This window comes from Punica granatum, chromosome 6, assembly GCF_007655135.1.
Source record: "Punica granatum isolate Tunisia-2019 chromosome 6, ASM765513v2, whole genome shotgun sequence".
In the NCBI taxonomy this organism is placed as follows: Eukaryota; Viridiplantae; Streptophyta; class Magnoliopsida; order Myrtales; family Lythraceae; genus Punica; species Punica granatum.
Window position 1 is genome coordinate 6,145,997 of NC_045132.1, and position 25,846 is coordinate 6,171,842.

At 36.4% G+C, this 25,846-nt stretch overlaps 1 protein-coding gene and 1 long non-coding RNA gene across 3 annotated transcripts; one reads left to right on the top strand and one right to left on the bottom strand.

Annotated features, from left to right (window-relative positions):
- Positions 1 to 15,385: 15,385 nt before the first annotated feature.
- LOC116211914 (ABC transporter B family member 15-like) lies at positions 15,386 to 20,653 on the bottom strand. Of its 2 annotated transcripts, XM_031546456.1 has the most exons (8): positions 20,350 to 20,653; positions 19,819 to 20,135; positions 19,663 to 19,717; positions 19,383 to 19,561; positions 18,830 to 19,287; positions 18,167 to 18,707; positions 17,108 to 17,992; positions 15,386 to 16,895 (listed from the first exon to the last, which is right to left on the bottom strand). In XM_031546456.1, exons 2-8 carry the CDS (start codon positions 20,077 to 20,079, stop codon positions 15,510 to 15,512), a joined length of 3,765 nt encoding a protein of 1,254 aa, XP_031402316.1. In that variant the 5' UTR covers positions 20,080 to 20,135; positions 20,350 to 20,653; the 3' UTR covers positions 15,386 to 15,509. The 2 variants fall into 2 exon arrangements, with proteins under 2 accessions (XP_031402316.1, XP_031402315.1); XM_031546455.1 differs by lacking the exon at positions 20,350 to 20,653 and having other exon boundaries at positions 19,819 to 20,241.
- A 963-nt stretch (positions 20,654 to 21,616) lies between these two features.
- LOC116211915 lies at positions 21,617 to 24,873 on the top strand. The gene is made up of 3 exons (XR_004157777.1): positions 21,617 to 21,760; positions 24,588 to 24,632; positions 24,724 to 24,873. It is a non-coding gene; the product is annotated as an uncharacterized LOC116211915 (long non-coding RNA).
- Positions 24,874 to 25,846: the final 973 nt, after the last annotated feature.

Below are 25,846 nucleotides of genomic sequence, written 5' to 3' on the forward strand. Positions count from 1 at the left end.
TAAGTACCATGACCCAGACGAAGTTGCGGATCGCCACTTGATAACCTTGGATGGTGGTGTGGTTGCAAGCTAGGCTCTCATGCCCAAAACATACATACATATATATATATATGTATGCTAGTTTGAAATATTGGTGTTAAGGAGTGTGGCCTTTCCGGCAGCTCCGGCATAGATAGCTGAGGGCTATGATAGCCGTCAGTGACCTTGGAATGAAATGTCTTTTTCTTTTACAGAGCAAAGTGTCATTTAGTAATTATCGCAAGGATGTTCACTCTTTTTAATACGACTTTTTTGAAAGAAGCGAGAACCCTTCTACCGCTGGTGGTTATTACAAACACAAATAACGTCGGTGACTTTTGCCGATACCATGCATATACTAAAGAAAAACTGTCAGAAAAGGTCAAATTCGCTGCGGCCTACGTACCACATGAACTCCAATTAATTTCGAGTCTTGGACCCCATTAGTAAAGGTTTTGGTCATTTTGGACCAATCAAGTAGAATTGCCAATAGAAAAGTAGTACTTATTGAGGTATAGAGTTTGACACGCGCTTATAATAAAGACCATGCCTTCATTCTTAAGACATAGTAATCCTTTTTGGGTAAATCATTGTCCATTCTAGCCAATCCGTCTCTTCCACCTTTTTTTTTTTGGGGGACCAATGTGCTTCTTTGATCCCTTCCATTAATTTCTCAAAGCTAGCTATCGATGCAAGACACTTGAAGCAAAATTTGTTCTAATTTGAAATAGTTGATAATATATGAACGTATGTGCATGCTTCTATCCTAACTCAGTTTCCATTGCTGCTTAAATGGTATCATGACCATATATAGTTCCTTTTCGGTTACAATATTGGTGATAACTTTTCTCATAGTTGTCGATTCAATTTGTCTAATTGGCACTCTTATCTACTCGCAAACATGTGAGACATGACAAGAACAATGTGATAAATAAAAGAGATTAATAATGTTCTATTCCATGTTTGTGTTCCTTCAAGAAGACAATATATAGCTCATAAAGCGGACATCGATTCTTCCAGCTCCCTCTCTCTCGTGATGAAGCGGGCCACTTAGTTCGTACAAAATGCATTGCTTCTGCCTATCTATTATTTAATAACCATGAAAGAGAAAAAGAAAAAAAAAAGAGAAGAAAAAAGCAATTGCAAAACTTTCTTTTCATGTTAAAAGAAGTCAACGACCGAGACTATTGGTCGTCAATTTGGCGCCAATTCCGCGCGGAAAGCCCAATGGCGGGACCTTGTATAATGTTATATATAATAATCAGGAAAAATAAATATTATTGTAGAAAAACAATATGATGAGATAATTCTGACGTCTTTATTAACCCGTCCTTTTCATTCGGGTAACTAACTTAACTGTCTCTTTTCTGTTGGAGTTTAATGTCATCTCAGGGAAATTATCGATCATAATAAAAATATATAAATAGATTAACTTGCACTTTAGTAACTTTCTGGATTGATTTGTACTTGGATTTTCCATCCTCTTAACCTTCATGCTCACGGACTAAGACATGTGTGCTTTATGACAATATATATAATTACCTTAAGGCAATTATCTAATTGTAACCCCGACTTGAATTTTTAGAATGAAAGAATTTTGGTTTACTTAATGTTAAGCCTTTTTTGCGAGAATCTCCTTCCGACATGCGTGTGGCAAATCACTTACTTGTTAGGTGCCAGGGCACAATCCCAAAAAGTTGTGGCAACGAAACCACCAGCCGACCTCACCATCCTAAAGCGTAGTGCCACGTTCTGGAGATATCTAAGTCTAGTCGGTGGCTGGGTTTCAAGGTGGAGCAGGTCGAATGGGTGATGATGATGTCGATCAGACGATTACAGTAGCTTAAGGATTTAGCCGCTTAGATTCTACCCGACGAGCGCGTGTGACATACTAACTTAATGAATGGAACGGCCCATAAGCCTATTCAAAGGATGGCTAATCACGATCCAAGGCGGGCCGTAACTACTATGGCCTTAGCTAGGAGTAGACAAGAAGGATGAGTCAAATGCCAGAACCTTGGCTCGGTAGTTTTCTTGACCTGAAAGTCAAGATGATAATAGCCAATAGATCGATGGTATGGTGACCCCGGAAGGTCAGTTGGGTTTGCTCTGGAAAATGGGTTTAATGCATGGTATTTAAATATGTGGGAAAAATAGATATTGAAGGTGCGATATGATAAGTAAAGATAGCAAAGATGGAAAAGATAAGTGCGTGTTTGATTGATGTGCCGAAACGGAGGATAACAATAAATGAGCTTGACTTAAATAGGTTAACAAATGAATGCCACCCAAGACTAGGTAATTCGGGAAATAATATAGTAAAATAAGTAATTAACTAACCCTAGAACTATGTGGGAAAATTCTTTCACTTATTTAGATATTCTATCAACCTAAAATAAAGCAACAAAATGTAATTAATATGGAAGTCCACCCGTTGGATAAATCTCCTATGAACCAAGCTTGAATTGCGCCCACATTCATTCGCATGTAATATGGAACTTGCCATAATTTCCTTTTGCCTTGATTCCATGAACATCTAGTGCCTTGGAGCGCTTGCAATTATGCTAGTCAACATAATTTCATCCACTTGTCAATAATAGATTTCCAAGTGAAGAAAGTATATGTCTAACCATGAAAAACAATCTCGATGTACATCCAAATGTAGTCTTCAACTTCTTGGAAATTACTAACAATTGCCATCTTTGCACCGCCAACCTTAATCGCGGCCGTTCGGTCCAGGTTTTGCCTCAAATTTAGGTCGGTTCTATCATGTACTTCAATCATGGGTCGCTCCTAGTAGGTTTCGTGGGCTTTAATCGGTCCATTATACATCAATAGTCCAGCTCAACGCGAAGTGCGGAAAATGGATGTAACTAATGCCCTCCGCATATCTAGCCACGAGAGAGTAACGAGCGGCGCTAGACATGTAATTATTAGTTTCCGCACGAGCCTAGCTTCATCCATGGAGGATATGGAATGCCAAAGCCGTAATCTGCTATTATACATCTAAGCTGAACATTCCTCGTAGTAATAATTCTAACAGCTATGTAGCTAGCTAGTACGTTTAGCGCATCTTCTAGCCCTGAGTTCGACCTAAGAGTGGTCGGCTGTAAATTGGCCATTAGTCGGATTTAGCTAGAAACCGACCTTCCAAGCTCCTTGCGATGCTTGGAATATCTTGCAAATTATGGAGCTGATGGTTATAGTGCGCTCAGCCCATTTGATTGCAACTAGCTTGCTCATAGTCTTTGATAGGGATTCTAGCTGCAGCTGTTCGGTTGATAACTTTTCGTTAGCATGAGCAACTTATAGCTGAACATCTGATGACTGGCTAGCTAGATGCTGACCGGCTGGAGACTGAGCAACTGCTAGTGTCTCTGCTCTTCGACAATGTTACTCACGACGCTTCTGTGTTCTCATGGGCGGCTATGGATTCTTAAAATGCACCAACTTTGTCCACCGATCAATGGGAACATTGGCCGGTGGGGCGATGAAGCGCGACTTAGTTGGAATCCTTTCAGTAGCTGGCTATGGCTTACTCAACTACTTTTGATTCGGCTAGACCTTGATCCTCCAGACCTTCTTGGGGCTAACTCTAAGCGTAATCTCGACCCCCCGAACATGCTGACTACTCAGCTGCTTAACTTTGGTCACGGCTACAACATTAGACGCTACCCCTCAAGCGTGCTGAATGCTCGGCTGATGGTTTTTGGTCTCTTGAAAGGGCATTGAAACTCAATAGGCGGTGATTATTTGAGTTGATCACTTCATTTATTTGAGACGACATTTACTATTATCTGGATATTTTTTTATCAATGCATGATTAATTTTGAGTTGTTGATTATGCATTGTTTGCGTGGTAATTAGCACATGTCAAAATTGGAGAAGTATATCAACAGGCCAAGATTGTCTCTCTCACATGAGCAATCGCCCTTCGCGTGTGTGACGGCCAGCGAGGATGAGACAAATACGGGTAACCGACCATGACACACGAGGTAGTGTGCAAGGATGTGAATCGGTACCAATATGTCTCCTCGAACTGAGCCGAGATGAGGTCATTAATTCATTGATTGAAATGAATATTTCCACTCTATTCATTATGCTTGAAGTTGAAAGCCAGATGTGAGACCTTAGTTTTGGCGCCTTGGATGGTGATCTAACAGAGGACTCAAGTTTGGCGCTTATGTAGCGAGTGAACTAAGATCTCTACGGTGTTTATGAAAAGCTTGACATATACCCTGAAAAAGAGTAGCTCCAGTAGCCACTACAACACAAATGAGCTATTGAAATGACATTATATGTCTCTATAAGTCATTTATTTGCCTCTATAACTTTTAGAGATAAATAAATTAATTGACCATGTTGATGATGTTTTATAGACCTTTAGATTATTTGTTTCTAATTAGTTAATTAGAAACAAATGATTTGCCTCTAAAAATAAGTAAAATAAGTAAAATATATTTGTCTCAATATGTTTTTTATTCCTATATCGAACAAACCAAGTCAATCCACCAATATAATTAATTACATAACAAAGAGATTCGAATCCTCGATCTCCATTTTAGTAATATAGCCTTATCCAAAGCTACAATGCTCCTTGCATGTTTGAATTTGTGTCTTTTAATATTTATTATACTTTAATTATACTTTAACAATAATATTTAGATTCTAAATAAATAATCAATATTTTGTATTTATAAGTTTTATTTTCAAATGACCTACAAAATAATAATATTTATTTCAATAAATTATTTTATGATAGTTTATCTTTTTAAAGAAAAATTTTTGATAGACTTTCGTTTGAAATTATATCGGAAAATTTCGGAAATAATTTTTGTAAAAAATTTCTTGGTCTAGCGGAAAGGCAAAAAATTCTTGTGGTCACCGAATTTTTCTTAGATAAGTCGTCGTTGAATTTAAATAGAGAATGAGAAGAGAGATATGGTGAGGAGGAGAAAGAACTGAGAAGAAAACGTAAAGCATGACAAGAGAATATACTTGCATTAAAGAAAAGACCGAATGAAGAACGTATAGATATATACGAGAAATGGTTCTTAGAGAGAAAGATGAAAGAGAGAAAAATTGAAATGAATAAAGTAAAATTAATGATTTACACGAATAAACTTCTTAACTAGTAAAATTTTTACCTTTGAAAAGTAAAAGTTCCAAATTCAATTTAGCAACTCTTTATCAGTCTCTATACATTGATACACTTTAAAAGCGATTAAATTAGTTTCTATTGGTATACTTAAGCTAACAATTTTTTTAATTAATTGTATTAGAGACGAATAATATATCATATAGAGTATCAATTTTATTTTTCCCAGAAAGTAAAGATTTAGAGACATATAACACAATATATAGAGACATATATCTTATTTGTTTTTAAAAGTAAAGACTTAGAAACAAAACAATTAAGTGTCTCTAATTTTTGTTTCCATAGATTATTTATGTTGTAGTGAGCATATACTCCATGCGCTTGAGCGACCTATTTAGAAAATGGATGACTAGATCCCTGCTTCATCATTATGTGAGTCCTAAATAAAAAGTCTATGACCTTTATGAAAATGCCCTTAGTCACTTTTGACTGTATCATAACATGAGGAATTGATGATCGATACTTTGGCGTGTTACCTATGTTCATGATATTAGTACGGGTGATTGGGGTATTGTTGGGAAAGCAGTCAATTCCAAATGGACTGGTACGAGGGCGAAGGGAAGATTTTTTCGATCACATCTTGATCTTTGTATTCAAGGACTTCCCAATTGTGACGTCGTCTAAGTAGCTGAACATAATTGTGAATACAAAAGTGAGAGGAGTTAAGTACGGCTCTATGAAGGATAAGAGATACTTAACTTGATGTGATTTGAAATTGGTCCAGGGCACTTCAGACACTTATCTTTATAGGGTCGACCCCTTTATGCTGGCTCTAACGAGTTCCTAGTACAGAACTCCTCACCTCTTTTTGTCTCGGCGGTCGCATGGCACATTTGCCTACATGAACCACGTTCTCTAATGTTTGTGAGCACAACATGTGGTGAGTTCCTCAAATGCGAGTGGGAGACAAAGGGCATTTGGTCCACCCATGAGGAACTCGACCCATCCGACCCGAATAGAAACCTGTCTTTTATTCTCGTATATTGAATGCATTGATATGCATTACTCTCCTTTTGATGAGTGAGGAGCAATGGCATTGAAAGTGGAGGTTATAGAAGAAATAAGTTTCCATAACTCCTGATGTTATTACATGCAATTAAACAAAATGGCATCGGTGGCTGCACAAATGTACGAGAAAGGTCAGCCCATTGTGTGTGTGCATGTAATGTGTACATGCTGGGCAAGAGTGCATGGGTAGAAACAAAGGGAATAAGAATAATACGGCCTGTGCTCCCATAAGAAATAGTGCGAGAGAGGCTCTTATGCTATGAATCATGCTTGGTTCCTGCTCGATTATGTAGTGGGGATCCATCACTGTAGCTTTCTTTGTTTGTTCTTGTAGCTAGATTGGTACATGATCAACTTCACGAGACGAATTCCTGGGAACCCGATAAAAGCACGTAGAGGTAATTTGAATTTATTCTCGAATTAATTATATCAGGTTATTAGCATTCGGGTCATGTTTCCCAACACTTATGAATGGAGAAAATTCATATCGAAAAAGTTTTAATATTTATTGGGCCGATCCAGTTCGAACTAGATTATTCGAGACTCATTGAGCTTTCAAATACCATGATACCCATTAAAAAAGAAATCATACGTTTTTTTTTCTTTAAAAAAAAAGTCTTGGGTAAAGATTTGGATTTGGAAAGGGACGAAGAGAAAAGCAGGAGGCAGAGAAAGACGGGAGTTGCAGCAGTTGTTGAATTTGTAACCATGTTATTTAATAATTCTTATAAATTAAAAAATCAAATACATAGTTGGGCATTTCAGGAATACTGCAAGAGAGAGAATAACAGATAACAATAACTATTCCAGTTAATTAGCTTGGAGTAAATAGAGCTTCCAGTGTGCTTGTAGCTGCTTCTACGATCCAGCCTCCTATGGTGTGGATTAGAAATGGTTTTGGGGCATGGGCCATTTTTTATATAAGAAATATGACGCACTTTGTTTTCATGAGACAATTGGTATTCTTAGTCGAATGGATTTAGCAGCATAATCTATATAAAAATAGATTAAACGGAGTTTAATCTTGATCCAATTGGTTAAACGGAGTTTTTAAGGATCAATTCTTGATCCAAAGTAATGGATTTTGTTCGGCGCAAGCGATTCTTACGAATCGAGCAGTAAGTTACAGCTATTCATTCTTTTGTCGTTTTATTTTTAATTTCTTTTTAATAAAAATTTGAATTATTTTACTGGATTTTATATTTTAGTTATTTCTATATTAAAAATTATCTTGATTAAATGATGATGATTTGGTTAGAATATTAACCAAATTGAAGATAGTAAGTCATTAATTGAACCATTCTGCATCTAAAAAATCTCATTGTATTGGAAGAATTCGAGAGGTTCGATTTTTTTATGAATCAATTTCGATTTGGTCCGACGGTTTAGTTCGGTCATTTGGTTTTTGTCCCACCCATGAGTCTCACATGCGCTTATCTTCCCCTAGGCTGCATCTTGCAAAATTACATCTGCGCATATATGGTTGTTGGCTGAATTTTTTTAATCAAGTGAAATATATTCCGCCCCTTCAGTTCTTGCTAAATAATATACTGAATCCTATTCTTGATAAAAATTTACGTTCCATCCCGTTGATTATACTCATCATATAAGAGAAAATCTTTTTTGATCTCTGACGTTTAAATGCTTTCATTATATTATTCTTTTTTAGACTTATCTTGATATTTACTACACATTTATCCACCTTAATCTTATCGTTTAAATTTGCAATAAATATATTGATGCATAATATTTTTAAGAATAAAAAACTTTAAAAAAAAAGGTATCCCTGACAAGCAATGAGACTCTTGAAGATATCCCAAATCGCTACTTCAAGTATTTTGATCTCAAGACGAGTACATTATTATGCAATAATTTTGTAGATAAAAAATTCAAAATAAGGAAAAAGATAATAACATTAAGGAATCTACCTAAAATCGATGATTACAACTATTCACTAAGAATATCAGTAAATCTGGGGTAGGGACTAGTGCCTAGCGAGCCACTACGGTTCCCTTCACACTTGCATGCCTAGTGACCACTGCCAGCTAGAGTTATCTGCAACCTCTGAGGTGGTGGCTCAACTGTCATTGTCCTTTTTTCATTTATTAATTTTTACACCTACTTTTTTACTTATGAAAAATTCCATCTTAGTAAATTTATATAGGAAACTTGTGGTTTTGTAGCAAAAACTACCATGACCCAGACGAAGTTGCGGATCGCCACTTGATAACCTTGGAAGGTGGTGTGGTTGCAAGTTAGGCCCTCATCCCCAATATATATATATATGCGCGCGCTAATTTGAAATACTGATGTTGAGGGTAGTGGCTTTTCCGGTAGCTCAGGCATAGATAGCCGAGGGTTATGATAGCTGTCGGTGACCTCAGAGTAAAATGTCTTTTCAATTTTTTTTTTCCAGAGCAAAGTGTCATTTAGTAATTATCTCAAGGATGGGAGGACAATGACTTTTTCGAAAGAAGCAAGAACCCTTCTACCGCTGGTGGTTATTGCAAACACAAATAACGTCGGGTGACGTTTGCCGATACTATGCATATACTAAAGAAAAACCGTCGGGAAAGGTCAAATTCGCTGCGGCCTATGTACCGCATGAACTCCAACTAATTTCGAGTCTTGGACCCCATTAGTAAGAGTTTGGTCATTTTGGTACCCAATCAATCAAGCAGAATTGCCAATAGAAAAGTAGTACTTATTGGGGTATAGAGTTTGACTCATGGAGGACCATCTAAATGAGCTTACAATAAAGACCATTCCTTCATTCTTACGCCATAGTAATCCTTTTTGGGTAAATCGTTGTCCGTTCTAGGCAATCCGTCTCTTCCACCCTTTTTTTTTGGGACCAATGTACTTCTTCGATCCCTTCCATTAATTTCTCAAAGCTAGCTATCGATGCAAGACACATGGAGCAAACTTTGTTCTAATTTGAAATAGTTGATAATATAAATTTATACAGAGTTTATAAGTGTTAGGACTCATATTCAATCCAAAAAGACTTAAACTAGTAGTTAGCGGTGTCAAATTGTCTCATATACTAAGAATTCTCTAATGTAGGATTATTGGATCTTAACAACTAAGATCATGCCCAACATACATTTATAAACGAAAAAGGAATATAAAGATTATCACTGCACTAAACATATTACAATTTGATCTCTTTATGCTCATATATGAACGTATGTACATGCTTCTATCCTCTCTCAATTCCATTGCTGCTTAAATGGTATCTAGACCATATACAGTTCCTTTTCGGTTACAATATTGGTGATAACTTTTCTCATAGTTATGGGCTCCATTTGCCTAATTAGCAGTCTTATTCACTGTCAAACATGTGAGACATGACAAGAACAATATGATAAATAAAAAAAGATTGATGATGTTCTATTCCATCTTTATGTTCCTACAAGAAGACTATATATAGCTCATAAAGCGGACATCGATTCTTCCAGTTCCCTCTCTCTCGTGATGAAGCGGGCCGCTTAGTTTGTACAAAATCCATTTCTTCTGCCTATCTATTATTTAATAACCATGAAAGAGAAAAAGAAAAAGAAAAAAAAAAGGCGATAGCAAAACTCACTGCTTTTCATGTTAAAGAAGTCAACGACGGAGATTATTGGTCGTCATTTTGGCGCCAATTCCGCGCGGAAAGCCCAATGGCGGGACCTTGGATAATGTCATATATAAATATAATAATCAGGAAAAATAAATATTATTTTAGAAAAATAATATGATGAGATAATTCTGACGTCTTTATTAACCCGTCCTTTTCATTCGGGTAACTAACTTAACTGTCTCTTTTCTGTCGGAGTTTAATGTCATCTCAAGGAAATTATCGACCATAATCAAAATATAAGAATAGATTAACTTGCATTTTAGTACTTTCTGGATTGGTTTGTACTTGGATTTTCCATTCTCTTAACCTTCATGCTCACGGACTAAGACATGCGATTTATGTCAAAATATATACTTACCTTAAGGCAACTATCCTATTGTAACCTCGCCTTGAATTTTTAGAATAAAAGAATTTTAATTTACTTATTGTTTTGCCTTTTTTGGCCCGAATCTCCTTCTGGCATACGCGTATGGCAAATCGCTTACGTGTTAGGTGTCAAGCGTGCTAGGGAGCAGTCCCACGGAGTTGTGGCAGCGAAACCACCAGACGACCTCACCGTGCTAGAGTATAGCGCTACGGCCCGAAGATCCGTAGGTCTAGTCGGCGACTGGGTTTCAAGATAGAGCGAGTTGAATGGTTGATTATATGATTATAGCTACTTGAGGATTTAGCTGCTTAGATTCTACCCAACGAGCGTGTGTGCCCTGTTAACTTGATGAATGGAACGACAAGGAAGCCGGTTCAAAGGATGGCTAATTACGGTCCAAGGTGGCCCGTGAGTACTATGGCCGCAGTCACGGGTAGCCGAGAAGGATAAGCCGAAGGCTGGAATCTTGGCTTGATAGTTTTCTTGACTCGAAAGTCGATCCAATAATAGCCGACGGATTGACGGCAGGGTGACCCGGTGGGTTTGCTCCGGAAAGTGGGATTAATGCATGTTATGTAAATGTGCATGAAAAATATATATTGAAAGTGCGGTGCGAGAAGTAAAGATAGAAAGGATAAGTGCGTGTTTGGTTGATGTGCCAAAAGGGATGATAACAATAAACGAGCTCGATTTAAATAGGCTAACAAATGAGTGCCGCCCAAGACTAGTTAATTCAAGAAATCATATAGTAAACTAAGTCATTAACTAACTCTAGAACTATGTGGGAAATTTCTTCCACTTATTTAGATATTCTATCAACCTAAAATAAACACAACAAAATATAATTAATATGGAAATCCAACCTTTGGATAAATCTCCTACGAACCACGTTGGAATTGTGCCCATATTCATTCGCAGGTAATATGGAACTTGCCATAATTTCCTTTCTTCTTGATTCCACGAACATCTATTGCCTTGGAGCTCTTGCAATTATGCAAGTCAACATATGTTCATCCACTTGGCAATAATAGATTTCAAAGTGAAGAAAATATATGTCTAACCGTGAAAAGCAATCTTGATGTAAGTACAAATGCAGTCTTCAATTTCTTGGAAATTACCGACAATTGCCTTCTTTGCACCTCCAACTCTATTCGTGGCCGGTCGGATCGGATTTTGCCTCAAATTTGGGTCGGTTCTATCATGGACTTCAATCATGGGTTGCTCCTAGTAGGTCTTTCGGGCTTTAATCGGTCCATTATATGTCAATAGCCCAACTCCCGTGACGCGCGGAAAATGGGTGTAAATACTTATAAAAAAGGGGAAGAAAGAAAGATCGACATTGCGTTTTATGTGCTCCGGCCCATTATTTCACCTAGAAAAAAATCGACTCTCATTTTCTAGCATATACGAAAAAACGTTAATTTGACTAGAGGCAGACCATTCAAGTTTCTTGAACAGCATCATCAGTTTCATTTCCTATATATATTTCAGAAATTAAAAGTATCGTACTTTCTATAAGGTAAAGCGACTATTATAAGGAAAAAAAGGACTAGATCAGTCACTTTAAAATCGATTTTGCTGGAACATATAATACAATAGAAATAAATAACACATTATAATCATATTTGATACTATCTGATGTCGTATTTCCTTCTTATTCGATGTATAAAATCATAGACTAGAGAAACTTATTGACTAGTCCCATCAATCCGGCTGCTTTATCCAGATTCAGTCCACATGATAGTGATATGGAGAGGCTTTTAAAAGCGAAGACAAAGCATGGAGCACTTGAAAAGGTTACGAATTATGAAGATGTAGTATAGAACACACATCCCTTTTCATTTGTCATATAATAATACATATAAAATCATATTCAAGGGGACCTCTATCTATTCATGAAAAGTTCTACGGTATTTTAATGATCGGTCCCTTATACATTGTTTTTCTTGTTTATAAGAGAAGTCCTTTGTTTCTTCCTTCATCAATTATATCAATTACTTCATTTACAAATTAAAAATTATTTTTCAATTTTTTTTTAAAAAAATCCTTCTTATTTTGAGGGATGGTCAAATTTGATTTTACTTTTATTAGAGATATCAAAATAACATGCATTACAATAATAAGTTAATGTTTAAAACATGATTAGAATTAGAATGAAAGAGTATTGTATAACTCCATGCGTAATGCGGATTGGAATCTAGTGTATAGCAATACATATCTATTCACGATACATGTTGATCATCTGCATTGTTTCTTTTTTGCATCATAATTTATCCGCGACTTAAATAAGCAAATTGAATTGATTCAGACTTGAATCCATTGACATGCCACAATATTAGCCTATATCTTCGTTGATTAATTACATTATTTCAGCAAAGACAAAATCATTATTGCATATATTATTATAATTGCAGGAAAAAAATTTAATAAGTAGACAACCATCGACTCTACAAGTCATGTTTCTGTCTCATTTCTCTCTAGTTCAGAAATTCAAAAGGCATAAACATTGACGAAGCATGCAAATAATTAAATAGAATACATTATTTCATATGCCCGTGTACGTACATGATGATGATGATGATGATAATGATGATACTCAGAGACACACATCAATTCATAGAACTGGGCATGCACGACCATCATCCATGCTTCCCTAGCCGAGGAAGACTGATGACGTGTTTTGTCATGTAAATGCATTATCCTTCTAGGTACATTATTATATAATATTATGTCAGGAGGAAATATTAATTATAAGAATATACATACGAGTTGATAATTATAAAGCACGCATATTAATTAAAATATTATTTATTTCGACATCATAGACATGGATATTATAATTGAATTTTACCCATCTCTTAGTCTCTCTCTTATCACGGTATTAGAGCCATATACCTTCTTCTTTGAAAAGGAAAAATAATTATAGCATATCTATAATATATATATATATATATATATGCATAGAAAACTGATATTAACACTCTTATGACAACTGAAAGATAGACAAAGGTTTGTAATTCAATGCTATAATCATTGGTATTTTCTTTTGTTTCTTCATGTGTCCTTCCAATCAAATTGCTGCACGACAGAAGCTTGACACGTTGCTTTTTCTGTTCTAAGAAAAGTGTGAAGGTCTTATTATATGGACTTAAATTACGTGTATGACCTTTTTGATCATATATCTCTTAGGAACGAGATTTAATACTATGGTACTTGTCTCATTCTTGAGATTAAGAGGTTTTTCGGTTCAATTATGATTAGCGGGCTTTGCATGCAACTTTATTTCTCCCTTTGAAATATCACCTCTCAAATCCATGGCCTTTTTGAATTTTTTTAAGAGACAAATTTAAATTCTGAAAGCTATAATCAAAGGTGATTGATCTCGTTTGTTGAACAAAAACCATAAAATCAGGATGCCTGGTAGATAGAATACAGATAGAGACATCGTCCAACATAATTGAAGCTGTGCCCGAATATATATCCGGCCCATTCAATTTATTGAGGGCCCAAAGTTAACAAGAAGCCTCTATTCATAAATACTAGTATAATGTAAAGGGGTGCTACGGTGGGTCTAGACAGATGATCTCATATTAATTGAGTTGTGAATGAAAATTTCTCCGATTTTTTTATTTTTATTAAAAATAAAAATTTTTAAATATAGATTTGTGGGACCGATCATTATTTTTTTGATTTATTTAGCTTTCTTTGAAAATGAATTTTTAATTTTAATTTTAAAATTATTTCAAACATTTTTAGCTGGATAAATTATATAAAACATATGAATATAGATTTCTAGGAAAATTGATATTTTCCTTACATTTTGAGCTTCTTTTAGAAAACTAATTTTTAAAATTTTTAAATGTATAAATATATATTTATGAAACCGATCATTATTTTCCTTTTTTTTGAATTTTATAAAAAAATGCTTTGTGGCAAATAATTTTTTTTAGAATTTCAACTTAAATGGTTTATTTTTTTAAAATAAAAGTATTTTATGCAAAAACAAATCACATAAGATCATATTTACTTTTTAAAAATAAATTATATTATATTTATACAGATATGATGTGTTATATATGCTTTCAAAAATATAAAATTAGATTACATTTTTATAGATAGAGATGTTATCTATATTATATTATATGTGATACGCTATAAATAGCGGAAGTACTACACATAAACTATGACCGATTCCACTCTCAAAAAATATTTTACTTTCTTGATTTTTGAGCTTTCTTCAAATATGAGTTTTTTGTAATTTTATTTTTTTTTAATTTATTAAAATTTATAAACACAACAAACTTTTTAATTTTTTAAAACATATAAATGTAGATTTATAGGACTCGTCATTAATTTCTCAATTTTTTGAAACTATGACCGATTCCGATCTCAAAAAATATTTTACTTTCTTGATTTTTGAGCTTTCTTCAAATATGAGTTTTTTGTAATTTTATTTTTTAAATTTATTAAAATTTATAAACATAACAAACTTTTAAATTTTTTAAAACATATAAATGTAGATTTATAGGACTCATCATTAGTTTCTCTATTTTTTGAACTTTTCCAAAAATAATTATTTTATTTTATTATGTTCAGCTAACAATTTTTTTATTTTAAATTTTTTATATTATGAAAAGATATGGATAAAACAAATAACGCATGATCATATTCGCATTTCAAAAAACAAATTAGATTATATCTGGATATGATGTGTTATGTTATATATTTTGTTTTTCAAAAATCAAATTAGATTATATTTTTTAGAGATATAATATGTTATCTATATTATATTCTATATGATATTGTAAGTATTGGAAAATATACACATTAACTGTGACTGATCCACTTCTAAAAAATATTACTATCATTACATGCGAGTTCTTCAATTATTCGCATGTGGGTGGTTATTTTCGTATATCTATCAATAAATGTGATTGTGAGGTTTTTTATTTTTCACACATAAACTTTTATAGAATTTTTGGTTTCTTCGAAGATATGTACGTGGTAAACATAAGCTGTGAGTAACTCCATATGAATCATAAGAATATTGAAGATAAAAATTCATCCTATCATGGTTGAATTTTTTTTAAAATTTTTTTATGCACAATCTCTTTTTTAATTGGTGAAATAAAAGGATCATGTTCTATCACGTGCAACGCACAAGTGGAAAACTAGTTTTAGGTATGACAAAGCAGGTCTATAGTCACACTTCTGGTAATAAATCATATGCGCGGCCCATTGTATTTGAAAGGGAGAGATATATTTACAGGTTGTTCACATCATTCCTATTTAACGCCCTAGACGCCAGCTAGACCAGTGTAAACAACGAGAAATTATTTGAGTTTGTGCCCCGAATTATGCGCGTTCTGGAGGTTCACGAGCGAGTAGTACGCACCCGTTGGGCCTTTCGCTAACAATGAGGAGTGGCACCCTTTCTCGACTACGTTCCCCTTATCGAGCACTGCAATTAGATCACAGTTGTATATTGTGCTGAGTCTGTGTGCCACCACCACGCTCGTCCTCCCCTTCATCAGCCGCTCTAGTGCATTCTGCACAATCCTTTCTGACTGGCTGTCGAGGGCGCTTGTTGCCTCATCCAGCAGCAATAAGCTCGGGTTCTTTAATATAGCCCTTGCAATGGCCACCCGCTGCTTTTGACCTCCTGAAAGCTGGACTCCTCTATCCCCGCACCATGTATCATACCCGTCCTTAAGTGCAACGATATATTCGTGGGCATATGCTGCCTTTGCTGCCTCTATAATTTCAGTCTCAGTTATGTTATCAGACATGCCGTATGCAATGTTTTCCCTTATAGTACCAGCGAACAAGGTTGGCTCCTGGCTAACCAGTGCAATATATTTTCTCAGAGACCTAAGATGATATGATTGTATATCTCGGTTGTCGAGTTTTACTATGCCTTTGGATGGATCATAGAACCTCTCCATCAGTCCTATGAGAGTCGACTTCCCAGACCCGCTCTGCCCCACCAGTGCAGTCGATTTTCCGTCTTCAATCTTGAAGGAGAAATCTTTCAGGATGAGTACACTAGGCCTTGCAGGGTAGGCAAAATCTACTTTGCAGAATTCTATTTCCCCCCTGATGTTTTCGGGCTGATAACCCTCTAGATCATTGGGCTCAATCCTTGTTTGCCTGTCTAATATAGCGAAGACCGTTGCAACAGTTTCCGAGCCCCTAGCAATGTCTGAAGTCATGCTCCCAGCATCGGCAATAACGTTGCCCGTTCTTATCAATATCATGAAGGTCTCAAAGAGTTCCTTTGGTGCAATGTACCCTTGTGAGATCAACTTGGCACCATACCACAAGTTGAAAGTCCACATGCATCTTATGAAGAATTGGGCGGTGCCAAGGCCCAACCCAGCGTACCAGGACTGCCTGATGCTCTCTCTTCTTGGGCCTTCTTGTGCCTTGTCGAAGATACTGAGGATCCGATCTTGGGATGAGAAGGCGGTGATAGTTCGATGATTTGATACTGCCTCTGCAACCAGCTTGCTGCTCTCATCTTGGGCCTTGAGGGCTTTCCGGATCAATTTCTGCAGTAAGACTTTCTGACCGTAGAAACACACGATTATGAGTGGCTGGGCTGCAATCATCACAATAGCTAGCTTCCAAGCAATGATTAGACCCATGGTGAAGGCAATGGTTATGGCTGAGCAGGTTTGTACAAGTAGAGCCATACGGTCGCCCACTAAAGATCTCACCTGCGTCAAGTGGAATATATTAGCATTGTTTGCAACAATTTCAATGTTACTTTCACAACTGAATAAACCACAGTAACAATACAGTACTATCGTGCCTCATGTGAGGGGACAACCGGTTAGGCTTGAAGTTCAGCATCCGGATGCGAACCCGGAGCCCAATACCATGAATATAAAGTTTGCTAACGTTATTAGTGGAGAGTTAGAGGACACACCACTGCTGCATCTTTTGCGAGTCTTGAGCATACAGCGCCACTTGAGTTCTCTTCCTGATCAAACCATCCGACTTCAAATGTAAGGATCTTTGAGAGCATCCTCTCTCGGATCCTCTTTGTCAAGTGTTCTCCCATGTATGCAAAGTTGTAGTGCTGACTAATGCTGATAAAAAATGAGAAGATTGCTAACCCGAGGAAACACAAGCAGTAAATTCTTATCTTCTCCTTCATTTGATCGTGATCCGACAGGAAATAAACCGAGATCATTGACCCTATTGTGAAGGAACAAACGGGTTGAACCCCACCGAACAGAATGGCACTGAAACACCCTAAAGTTGCTTGCTTCCACTCTGGTATATTTAAGGCTATTATTCTTCTGAAGGACGGAACTGGAAACTTCTTATCCTCGAAGCTATCTTCAGGCGTTAGAGAAGATTGAGCTGCTCTAATTGATCTGGTCGAGCTACTTGTACTGTTCAGATGATCCACGGGGAGTATAGAAGATGAATTATAGGTTATTGCCACTGACTTATTTTTATCAATAGTTTCTTCTTTTTCCATTTCTTGGAGGTTAATCAATGCAGTGTAATTACCATTGGGATTTTGGATTAGCTCTTTATGGGGCCCAACCTCGACCACCTGACCACTTTGGACTACTGCGATAAGATCAGCGTTCCGAATGGTGGAGAGTCTATGGGCTATGACGAGTGTAGTGCAGCCGATTGAAGCCTTGTCTAGTGCCTCCTGGACCACTTGCTCTGATTCTGAGTCTAATGCGCTTGTGGCCTCATCTAAAAGAAGGATTCGAGGAGATTTTATAATTGCTCGTGCTATGGCTATTCTCTGCTTTTGCCCTCCCGATATTTGAACGCCTCGCTCACCCACCTATGATGTGATATCTAAAAATATAAGTTTTCATTCATTTACATAAAAGTTTACAGGGTAGAGAATTATCAATGGTAAACTTTACAAATAATAGTCAATAGTAAACTTTTCATTCATTCATTCATTTTTTTTTTGTCGCAGTTGTAAATAGAGAAGACAATTTTGTGAACTGACCTCAGTATCATAGCCCTGAGGCAACTGGCTTATGAAGTCGTGAGCGTTAGAAGCCCTTGCAGCTTCCATAACTTCTTGGATCGTCGCATCTTCTTTCCCAAAAAGTATATTCTCCTTGATGGAAGTTGCGAAGAGGGTCGGCTCTTGACTCACTAAGCCCATTTGTGAGCGCAGCCACTTGATCTGTAGCGTATTGATTGGAACTCTATCTAGAAGGATCTCTCCTCCAAGCGGGTCGTAGAATCTCAGCAAGAGGGAAACCACAGTGGACTTCCCCGAGCCACTGCCACCAACCAAGGCCACCTTTTTCCCCGCAGGAATCGTAAGGCAAAAGTCTTTAAAGATGGTACTCTCGCGTCGAGAAGGATATGAAAACTTGACTTGATTGAACTCAACTTTACCAGTGACGTTGTGGAGGATCTCTCCCTCCTCGTTGCTGGGATCGATCGTGGGAACTCTCTCTGTCATCTCAAGAATCCGTTCTCCCGCAATACATGCCTCAGAGAAGTCTTTGAGATTCGACAGAGCTGATCTTAATGCCCTGCCCAAAAAATTACCAGTACATGTAATTCAAGTTGACTTTTGAAAGCTATAGACCTTGCAATACATCTATAATTTGATATGACAGATAGAACCAGTGAAGGTTGAGGGATATGTTATTACACTCCACCAAATGTAATGGAAGTCCCCGCAGCATAAACCGTCCCTCCTTTAGCTCCGTGGTACATGACCATTCTACTTCCATAATAAGCCATGAAAGCCCATATCGCGAAAGTGATGCTATTGCTTCCAACCACCAGTCCTTTTGCTAAGCCTTGTTTCAGGCCCAATTTTACCGACCCTTGAAGGGCTATGGAGAACTCGGTCATGGTCTTGGTCTCACCAACAAAAGCATAAACTGTTCGGATCGAAGATACAGCCTGCTCAGCTATGGTACTAGCCACATCATACTCCTTCCGAATCTTTCTTGCTATTCCCATCAGTGTACGGCTATATACCATTCCTGGGATTATAAGCAACGGAACAAATGGAAGCCCGACTATTGCTAGTCTCCATAGGAGGGCAAAAGCTGCTATGTATGATCCGATGAAGAGGGACACATTCATCAAGAAGTTTGGGACCTAATTGAACAGATCAAATCTTGTGAGAAAATTACTAAGGATGTTGATTGCTGGTTGAGAGAAAAGACGAACATGTGTTTAATTTGTTACAGAACCTTTTCACCGAAGACGTCTTGAATCACGAGACTGTCACTGGACACGCTCGTGATGGCCTCAGACGTGCTGGTCGCATGCAAGTCGAAGTAGCTCACGTCCTGCCTCAGCATTGCTTGCAAGTACCTTACTCTCATCCGGGCTGCCTGTCTCTCTGCTGTTCTTGTCCAGCAATAGCCCTCTAATTCACCATGTTAATCAAAGAAAAGTTATGATGCCTTCATTCCGCGGGGAAGAAGAAAATAGTACTCTAAATAACAAATTAATCGAAACTTCACCCACCAAGAAATGTTAGAAGCAGCAATGCAGATGCTACCCAGAGCAGAATGAGCGAATTCTGTGACAATCCGAAAACCGTGTAACTTTCTTTTCTGTTGATGGAGGAAAAAAAAGATGAAAAGCGGATGTGTATGAAGCCCTACTGTACTAGAGACTGACCTTATTGATTTTGTCGCGGAACAATTTTAAATCTGAAGTCGACAAAGTGCCAATATCATTCATGAGATGGCTGGTTACGAAAAACACCGCTGGTGTTGCGAACCCATCGGCAACGGCCCCAATGAGTCCGACAGTCATGAGGCACTTGTCCACCCCATCGGCGTGCATAAAGAGCGATCTCAGAGAACCGGTCTTCTTCTCGTTCTTCTTCTTCTTCTCATTTATCTCGAATTCTCCAGTCTTATTGCCTTCGTGCTCCATCTCTCGAGTTATATGTCTACTAGCAGGAAACTGTGTCCTCCTCCTACAGAGCTTAACTGCACATTTAATATAAACAGAACATGTAACCATTGAAGTCATTTCAAATATAAGAATAATGGGTGGAGGCATGTGCTGATGAGAGAATCAAGGAGTAGTCAGATTAGTGTCATTAATTTATAGGTAACATATTTTTTTATAAGTCCTTAATAATCAAAGGACTTGAAATCAGTCATAATCAATGCATGGGTAGTGGCCTAGGAAGTTATTTACCTTAATATCCATTTGATGCCGAAAAATATATGGACCAACTTTATTCGTCTCAAGTTTTCTTCAAGTCTGCGCTGAGGTCGTCTCAGAAGCTCAAGCCTCTACGTTCTGCTGCTCCCCGGTCATCAAACACAGAGGTAAAACTCTTTGATATATTTTCTTTATTGCTTGAGCTCTTTTGGTGGTTGCGCTTTTGCGGCCTGTTTCCTCGATTATCAGATGTTTTACCAGGAAAAACTGAGATGTATGATATATGCCACATAAATTTATATACTGGGAACAAGTAAGAAGGGCGTAATGGAGGTTACTCTATTGAGCTTCAATAGTTGGTGTTGTGTTCATTCCACTAAATGAATTTCACAAGCTTAACTTAGTTGGCTCACATCTTCCACATGGTTGATAATGAATATCTGATCTAGAAGGCCTAAAGAAAATTAAATGGAAGCACTCGTGGCACGAGTAATGGGACCATATAATGTATGGCCTGGTTTAGACGTTCCATGTCAGATCACATGAACCGAATGAGAGGTTATAATATTGTCAATCAAAAAAAGGAAAGAAAAATTGTCTGTTGAACGCTGATAACGTCAGAATGAAATATGATCCTTTTATAAGTGTATAGCATCCATTAAGTGACTATTAGGCTGAAGTGACAATGAAATACAATGCTCAGCTAGAGCTGAAGATTATTAGGATTTGTTGGATCTTAGTCTTAATAATTATCGGGATTTGATCCAAAGCATATATGGTAGGGAAGTTATTACCTGTAAGCCGAAGATATATGGAAGCAATTAACTAGCCATCACAATTTTATTTTTATTTTTATGAATTACTTAAAATTTTTTACCTGATTGCCTGGAACTGATCAGCTCAATAATTCATCCAAAAAAATTAATGATAATTAATATAAAGACAATTGCCTAAGAAGTCATTTTCAATTAATATAAAGACAATTGCCTAAGAAGTCATTTTCAATTAATATAAAGACAATTGCCCAAGAAGTCATTTTCAAACATTAAATCAGTGATATTAAATCAGTCGTTTTCAAGATGAAGACAGATGCAGAATCTTCCGCAACATATTACGTCTCGGAACTGCGATCCAAAAGTTTCAAAGATAATCAAGATTGTAAATTGCATTAATCATGCCGTGATGTGATCATTCCGGATCCACCACTACGAATCCACTTTCCAGTAGCCCTCGAGAGATAAAATGACCGTCTTTCGGTCTGGTTTTTCCCTAGCCCTATCGCGGGAACAGGTACGATCTGTCTCCGGTGCTCCACCATGCATCCAGTTGGACCCAAGGTCGCCACGATCCACTCGCACCCTATGGCAAGAAAGCATTGGGTTCACCCCTTTGCTCGCCCTCACCAGCTCCCCTGCCTCACCAGTAAAACAATCACGTGCAACAGGTAATCGCATTTGCTACACAATATGCATATCCCGAAAATATATAATAATAACTGCAAAAACACGGAATTCTAATGGCAAATTCTTGGGTACAACCGATGCTACCGTACGAAATATTTTTGTACTTGGAAAATAACATTTCGTACAAGTACGAAACATTTTTCTCTGAATAAATCGACTGATGTTGATACATGCAGTCGACTGATGCTTTGCACATACAGTCCACTGATCTGAAGAATAATATTTCGTACTTATACGAAACTTTATTATCCAAGTATGAAAACATTTCATATGTTGAGCCACTAAACACAAGAATTGTCCAAATTTGATATATAGTGTAGCTTTTATTATTCAACTTTAGTATATTTATACTTGCTACTCGTCATTTTTATTTGACTATAAAAAATATTAATTGTATCTTTTAAAAGCATTACGATTATTAAATCATATTTGACTTTTCCAATGCCTAATTCACCCCTTTCTTTGATCTTGGAAAAAGTTAATTCTAATCAATTCTTTACTGAATACAATAGCAAATATTATGGACATACATAATATGAAAAAACAAATCCAAGAAGTTTCCTTAAAAACAAAAATTACTTTGAAATTTCAGATCCTAAACTGGAAAAATTTGAAACCATATATATAAACCTAAAATTTTAGGGATTTCAGGTTCTTTTCTATGGTTTACAGTTAAGGGTTTTATGTTTTAGATTTTTAGGATTTTAGTTTTCAGGAATTTGGGGTTTAAGGTTCTAGGATTTTAGTTTCTAAGTAAAGGTTTTAGAATTAGTGTTTCAAGATTAAAATGTTCGGGTTTTAGATAAGATTTTAAAGTTTATTTATCTCTAAAATTATATCTATTAGATTTAATAATTAAGAAAGAATTTTTTTTTCCATAAAGTAGAATTAATTAGAAAAAATTAACTAGTTTGGATCATTGCCAAAATTGTAATAAGGAGTACTTTATAGGCATTGAAAGATTTGGAAATGTTTTTAAATGATAAACTTAATTAAGTATGATAAGTAATTATTGCTTAGGCATAGGATAGAAAAACCCGTAGTTTATTCATATAATTCTAAAATTGTAACTAACAATGGAGAAATAAGGTAGAATATATATGGGACAGTTAATATGAAACCACATATAAAATTGTAGGAAACATAAAAATAAAGCGGGTGCTTTCATATGTAGTAAAGAAGAGTTTCGAGAGTTTCGTTTGCATAATTTGGTTAAGAAATTCATCTATCAGGTGAAGGGTGACACTTTTTTTCTTTGATTTAATTTAAATTAGAGGGACCATAGTGTAACAAAAAGAAGAAAACGACGAAAGGTGGTAAGAAGATCAAGAGAGATTCAAGAATTTGCTAACTCAGATGAAATATTTATATGCATATGGACTCATATATTTACTGGAGTACTCACAGTATACGCATACCGATAATATGAGTAACAAAGAATTATAAAGAGGCGTTTGTATAAAACAAGAGATAAAATTTTGTATGGATGCTTACGTGGTTGGTTCAAGCAGCTTGGCGTTTGTTCTGTTTAAGAATAAAGAGAAAATCCATGCTATGAGAGTTTTACCCTTAAGTGGGTCGAGCCAGCTCGACTGGATTAGTCAATGCCCAATTGAGCTTCCGGATACTAGAGTTCACACCGAAAAAAATTTGTATTATTACATAAATAAAATGGTGGGTTAAAATTTGTTAATTGTTCTTATAGACATAAAATTTACATCTGAGAAATTTAATGGTTTACCATTTTGATAGATAAAATTGGAGTTGAAGAATGATATTATTGGGGTTAAAATTCTTTGAGGACCAAACTGATGGCCAGTCCAAAATTTAAGAACCATTACAATATTTTAGGCTTTGTTTGTGAGTAAATTCACTTTTTGATCCCAAAAGATACCTCGCTTGACAAATTAGTCCCTGAAAGATATTTAGTTTACAATTTGGTCACGCCATTTGAAATGTTTGTACAAGTTCATTCTTTTGTCCATGTTTTAATCTAGTCCCTGATGGAAAATGCTAACTTGGCATGTTATCTGTTCATTTGGCTTGTTAAGAGTCACGTTAGACATAAAGGAGGCAAAAATGACATCGTTTTTGTTCAAATTTTTTTAAAATTTTTAAAAAATTGTACAAATGTTTCAAACATTTTTCCATTGAGGAACTAGATTAAAACATGGACGGAAGGACGAACTTGTACAAACCTTTCAAATGGCGCGACCAAATTGGAATTGTCGTTCCAATTCTAGATGTAAACAAACGTAGGAAATGTTATTTCCCGCGGAATAGATCCGGAAGAGATTGGCAATTCCGGTCAACCAAACATGCCCTCAGTCCTCAATGTTTGGGGTCACAAAAGAAGATGAGTGTGTTATAAACTCTTTAGGGAATATCTTTTCTGTCCTCAATGTTTACTTTTCTTTTCAGTTTCATCCTTGAAATATCTTTTTTCAGTTCATTTAACAATATGTCACCCTTTTTTCCCTATAACCTTAGTTTTTGGTTGAAAATATTGAGATGGTACTTTCTTTTTGTAAAAGTTAATTTCTCGACAATAAAATTAATTTCATGCATTAACAAAATTGATAGAAGTCGACTCGTGTGGGTTGTAGTAGCCAGTTTTGGGCCTTAACGATTTGCAAGCAAGCTGTTAGTTAGCTAGAAGCATATATGTTTACATATAGTTTGCAGTTGGCACATTAGAATATTTGGCATGAACATAAAAAGTTGAAAATATTCCTTCAGTGAGCTTCTTTCTTTATACTTGCAATGTCCATGGATTCAAGCCATATTTCTACGTTCTTTGTCCTACAGAAATGCGCCCCCAACGACTTATCCCGTTTTCAACAAGTTCTGGAGGTACTTTCTGGACAGTGTCCGAGTGCTTATATGGATAATCAGCGTTAATGGAGATTTATTACAAGAATGATGATCAGCCGTTTTGCTTCAGGGTTGAATGAGAGAGTCAAATGGGAGTGTCGAAGTGCCTAAATGCATCATACACATCAAACCGGTTCAGAGGAGGACTATTTGGTATTATCAACAGCAGGAGTCCAATCCTTTCCTCAAGATCGTGGTTGTGTTACTGACGATGGTTGCTAGCTACCATGGTAAATATTTGATATCCCGCTTGAGAAAAAATATTGCAGAGATACGGTTACTGTTATGAAACATTCAGTACTGCTATGTTACTTTCATGATTCCTTGACGTTGGCTTTCTATTGCTAAACTTTTGTTTGTTCCATTAAGCCTATAAGACTGGAGTTCGACAAGTTGTATTATCCATATTTACTGATTAGCAAGAAGAGATACGCCGGTCTTCATTGGTCCAATCCCAAGAATTTTGATAAAATAGATACCAAAGGTAATATACTTGGATCTTTCAAAGCATGGACCTTCTCAAATATATTTGGGAGAATCATCCTGATTTTTACTTCTGATGAATAGGCATCGAAACCGTCAGAAGAGACAATTGCTTGCTGGTGAAAAACCTGGTGAATGAGTGCCTCCATAAAATACTTATCAATCGAGATATTAATGGAGCAAAGGAATACGTCAAAGACACCATTGTCTCAGACCTTCACATGAATCGAATTGACCTATCTCTTCTTGTTATTACTAAGGTGAGAGAAGATCATACAACCTGCGACCTTCAGATGGTTCGATAAACTGCATTCTATGACACTCCTGAGATACTCCAGTTTACTTGGAATTGGACAGGGTTCGTCCAAGTCAGGAGGTGATTATGATGTCAAGGCAGCCCACCTTGAACTCGCCAAACGCATGCGCAAGGTTACATGGCTAGTTGGCTTGTTTTTCCTCGCTTATCATTTACGATATACTAAATCAGCTGTGATTTGCAACAAGCCAGTGTTTTCTAGTGCATCTAATGTTCAATTTTGTGGGCGTGTTAGGATCAAATGGTGAAACGGTGGAAGATAGGGGAGGAACTATAGATATGTGCATCTATGCTTTGGAAAGAAAATTGTAGGAGCTAATGCTTGCCTCCGGTTTAGTTGGTTGCTTAACTTATGTTGCCTTAACACCGTTGGTCATTCACTGGGGCATATATT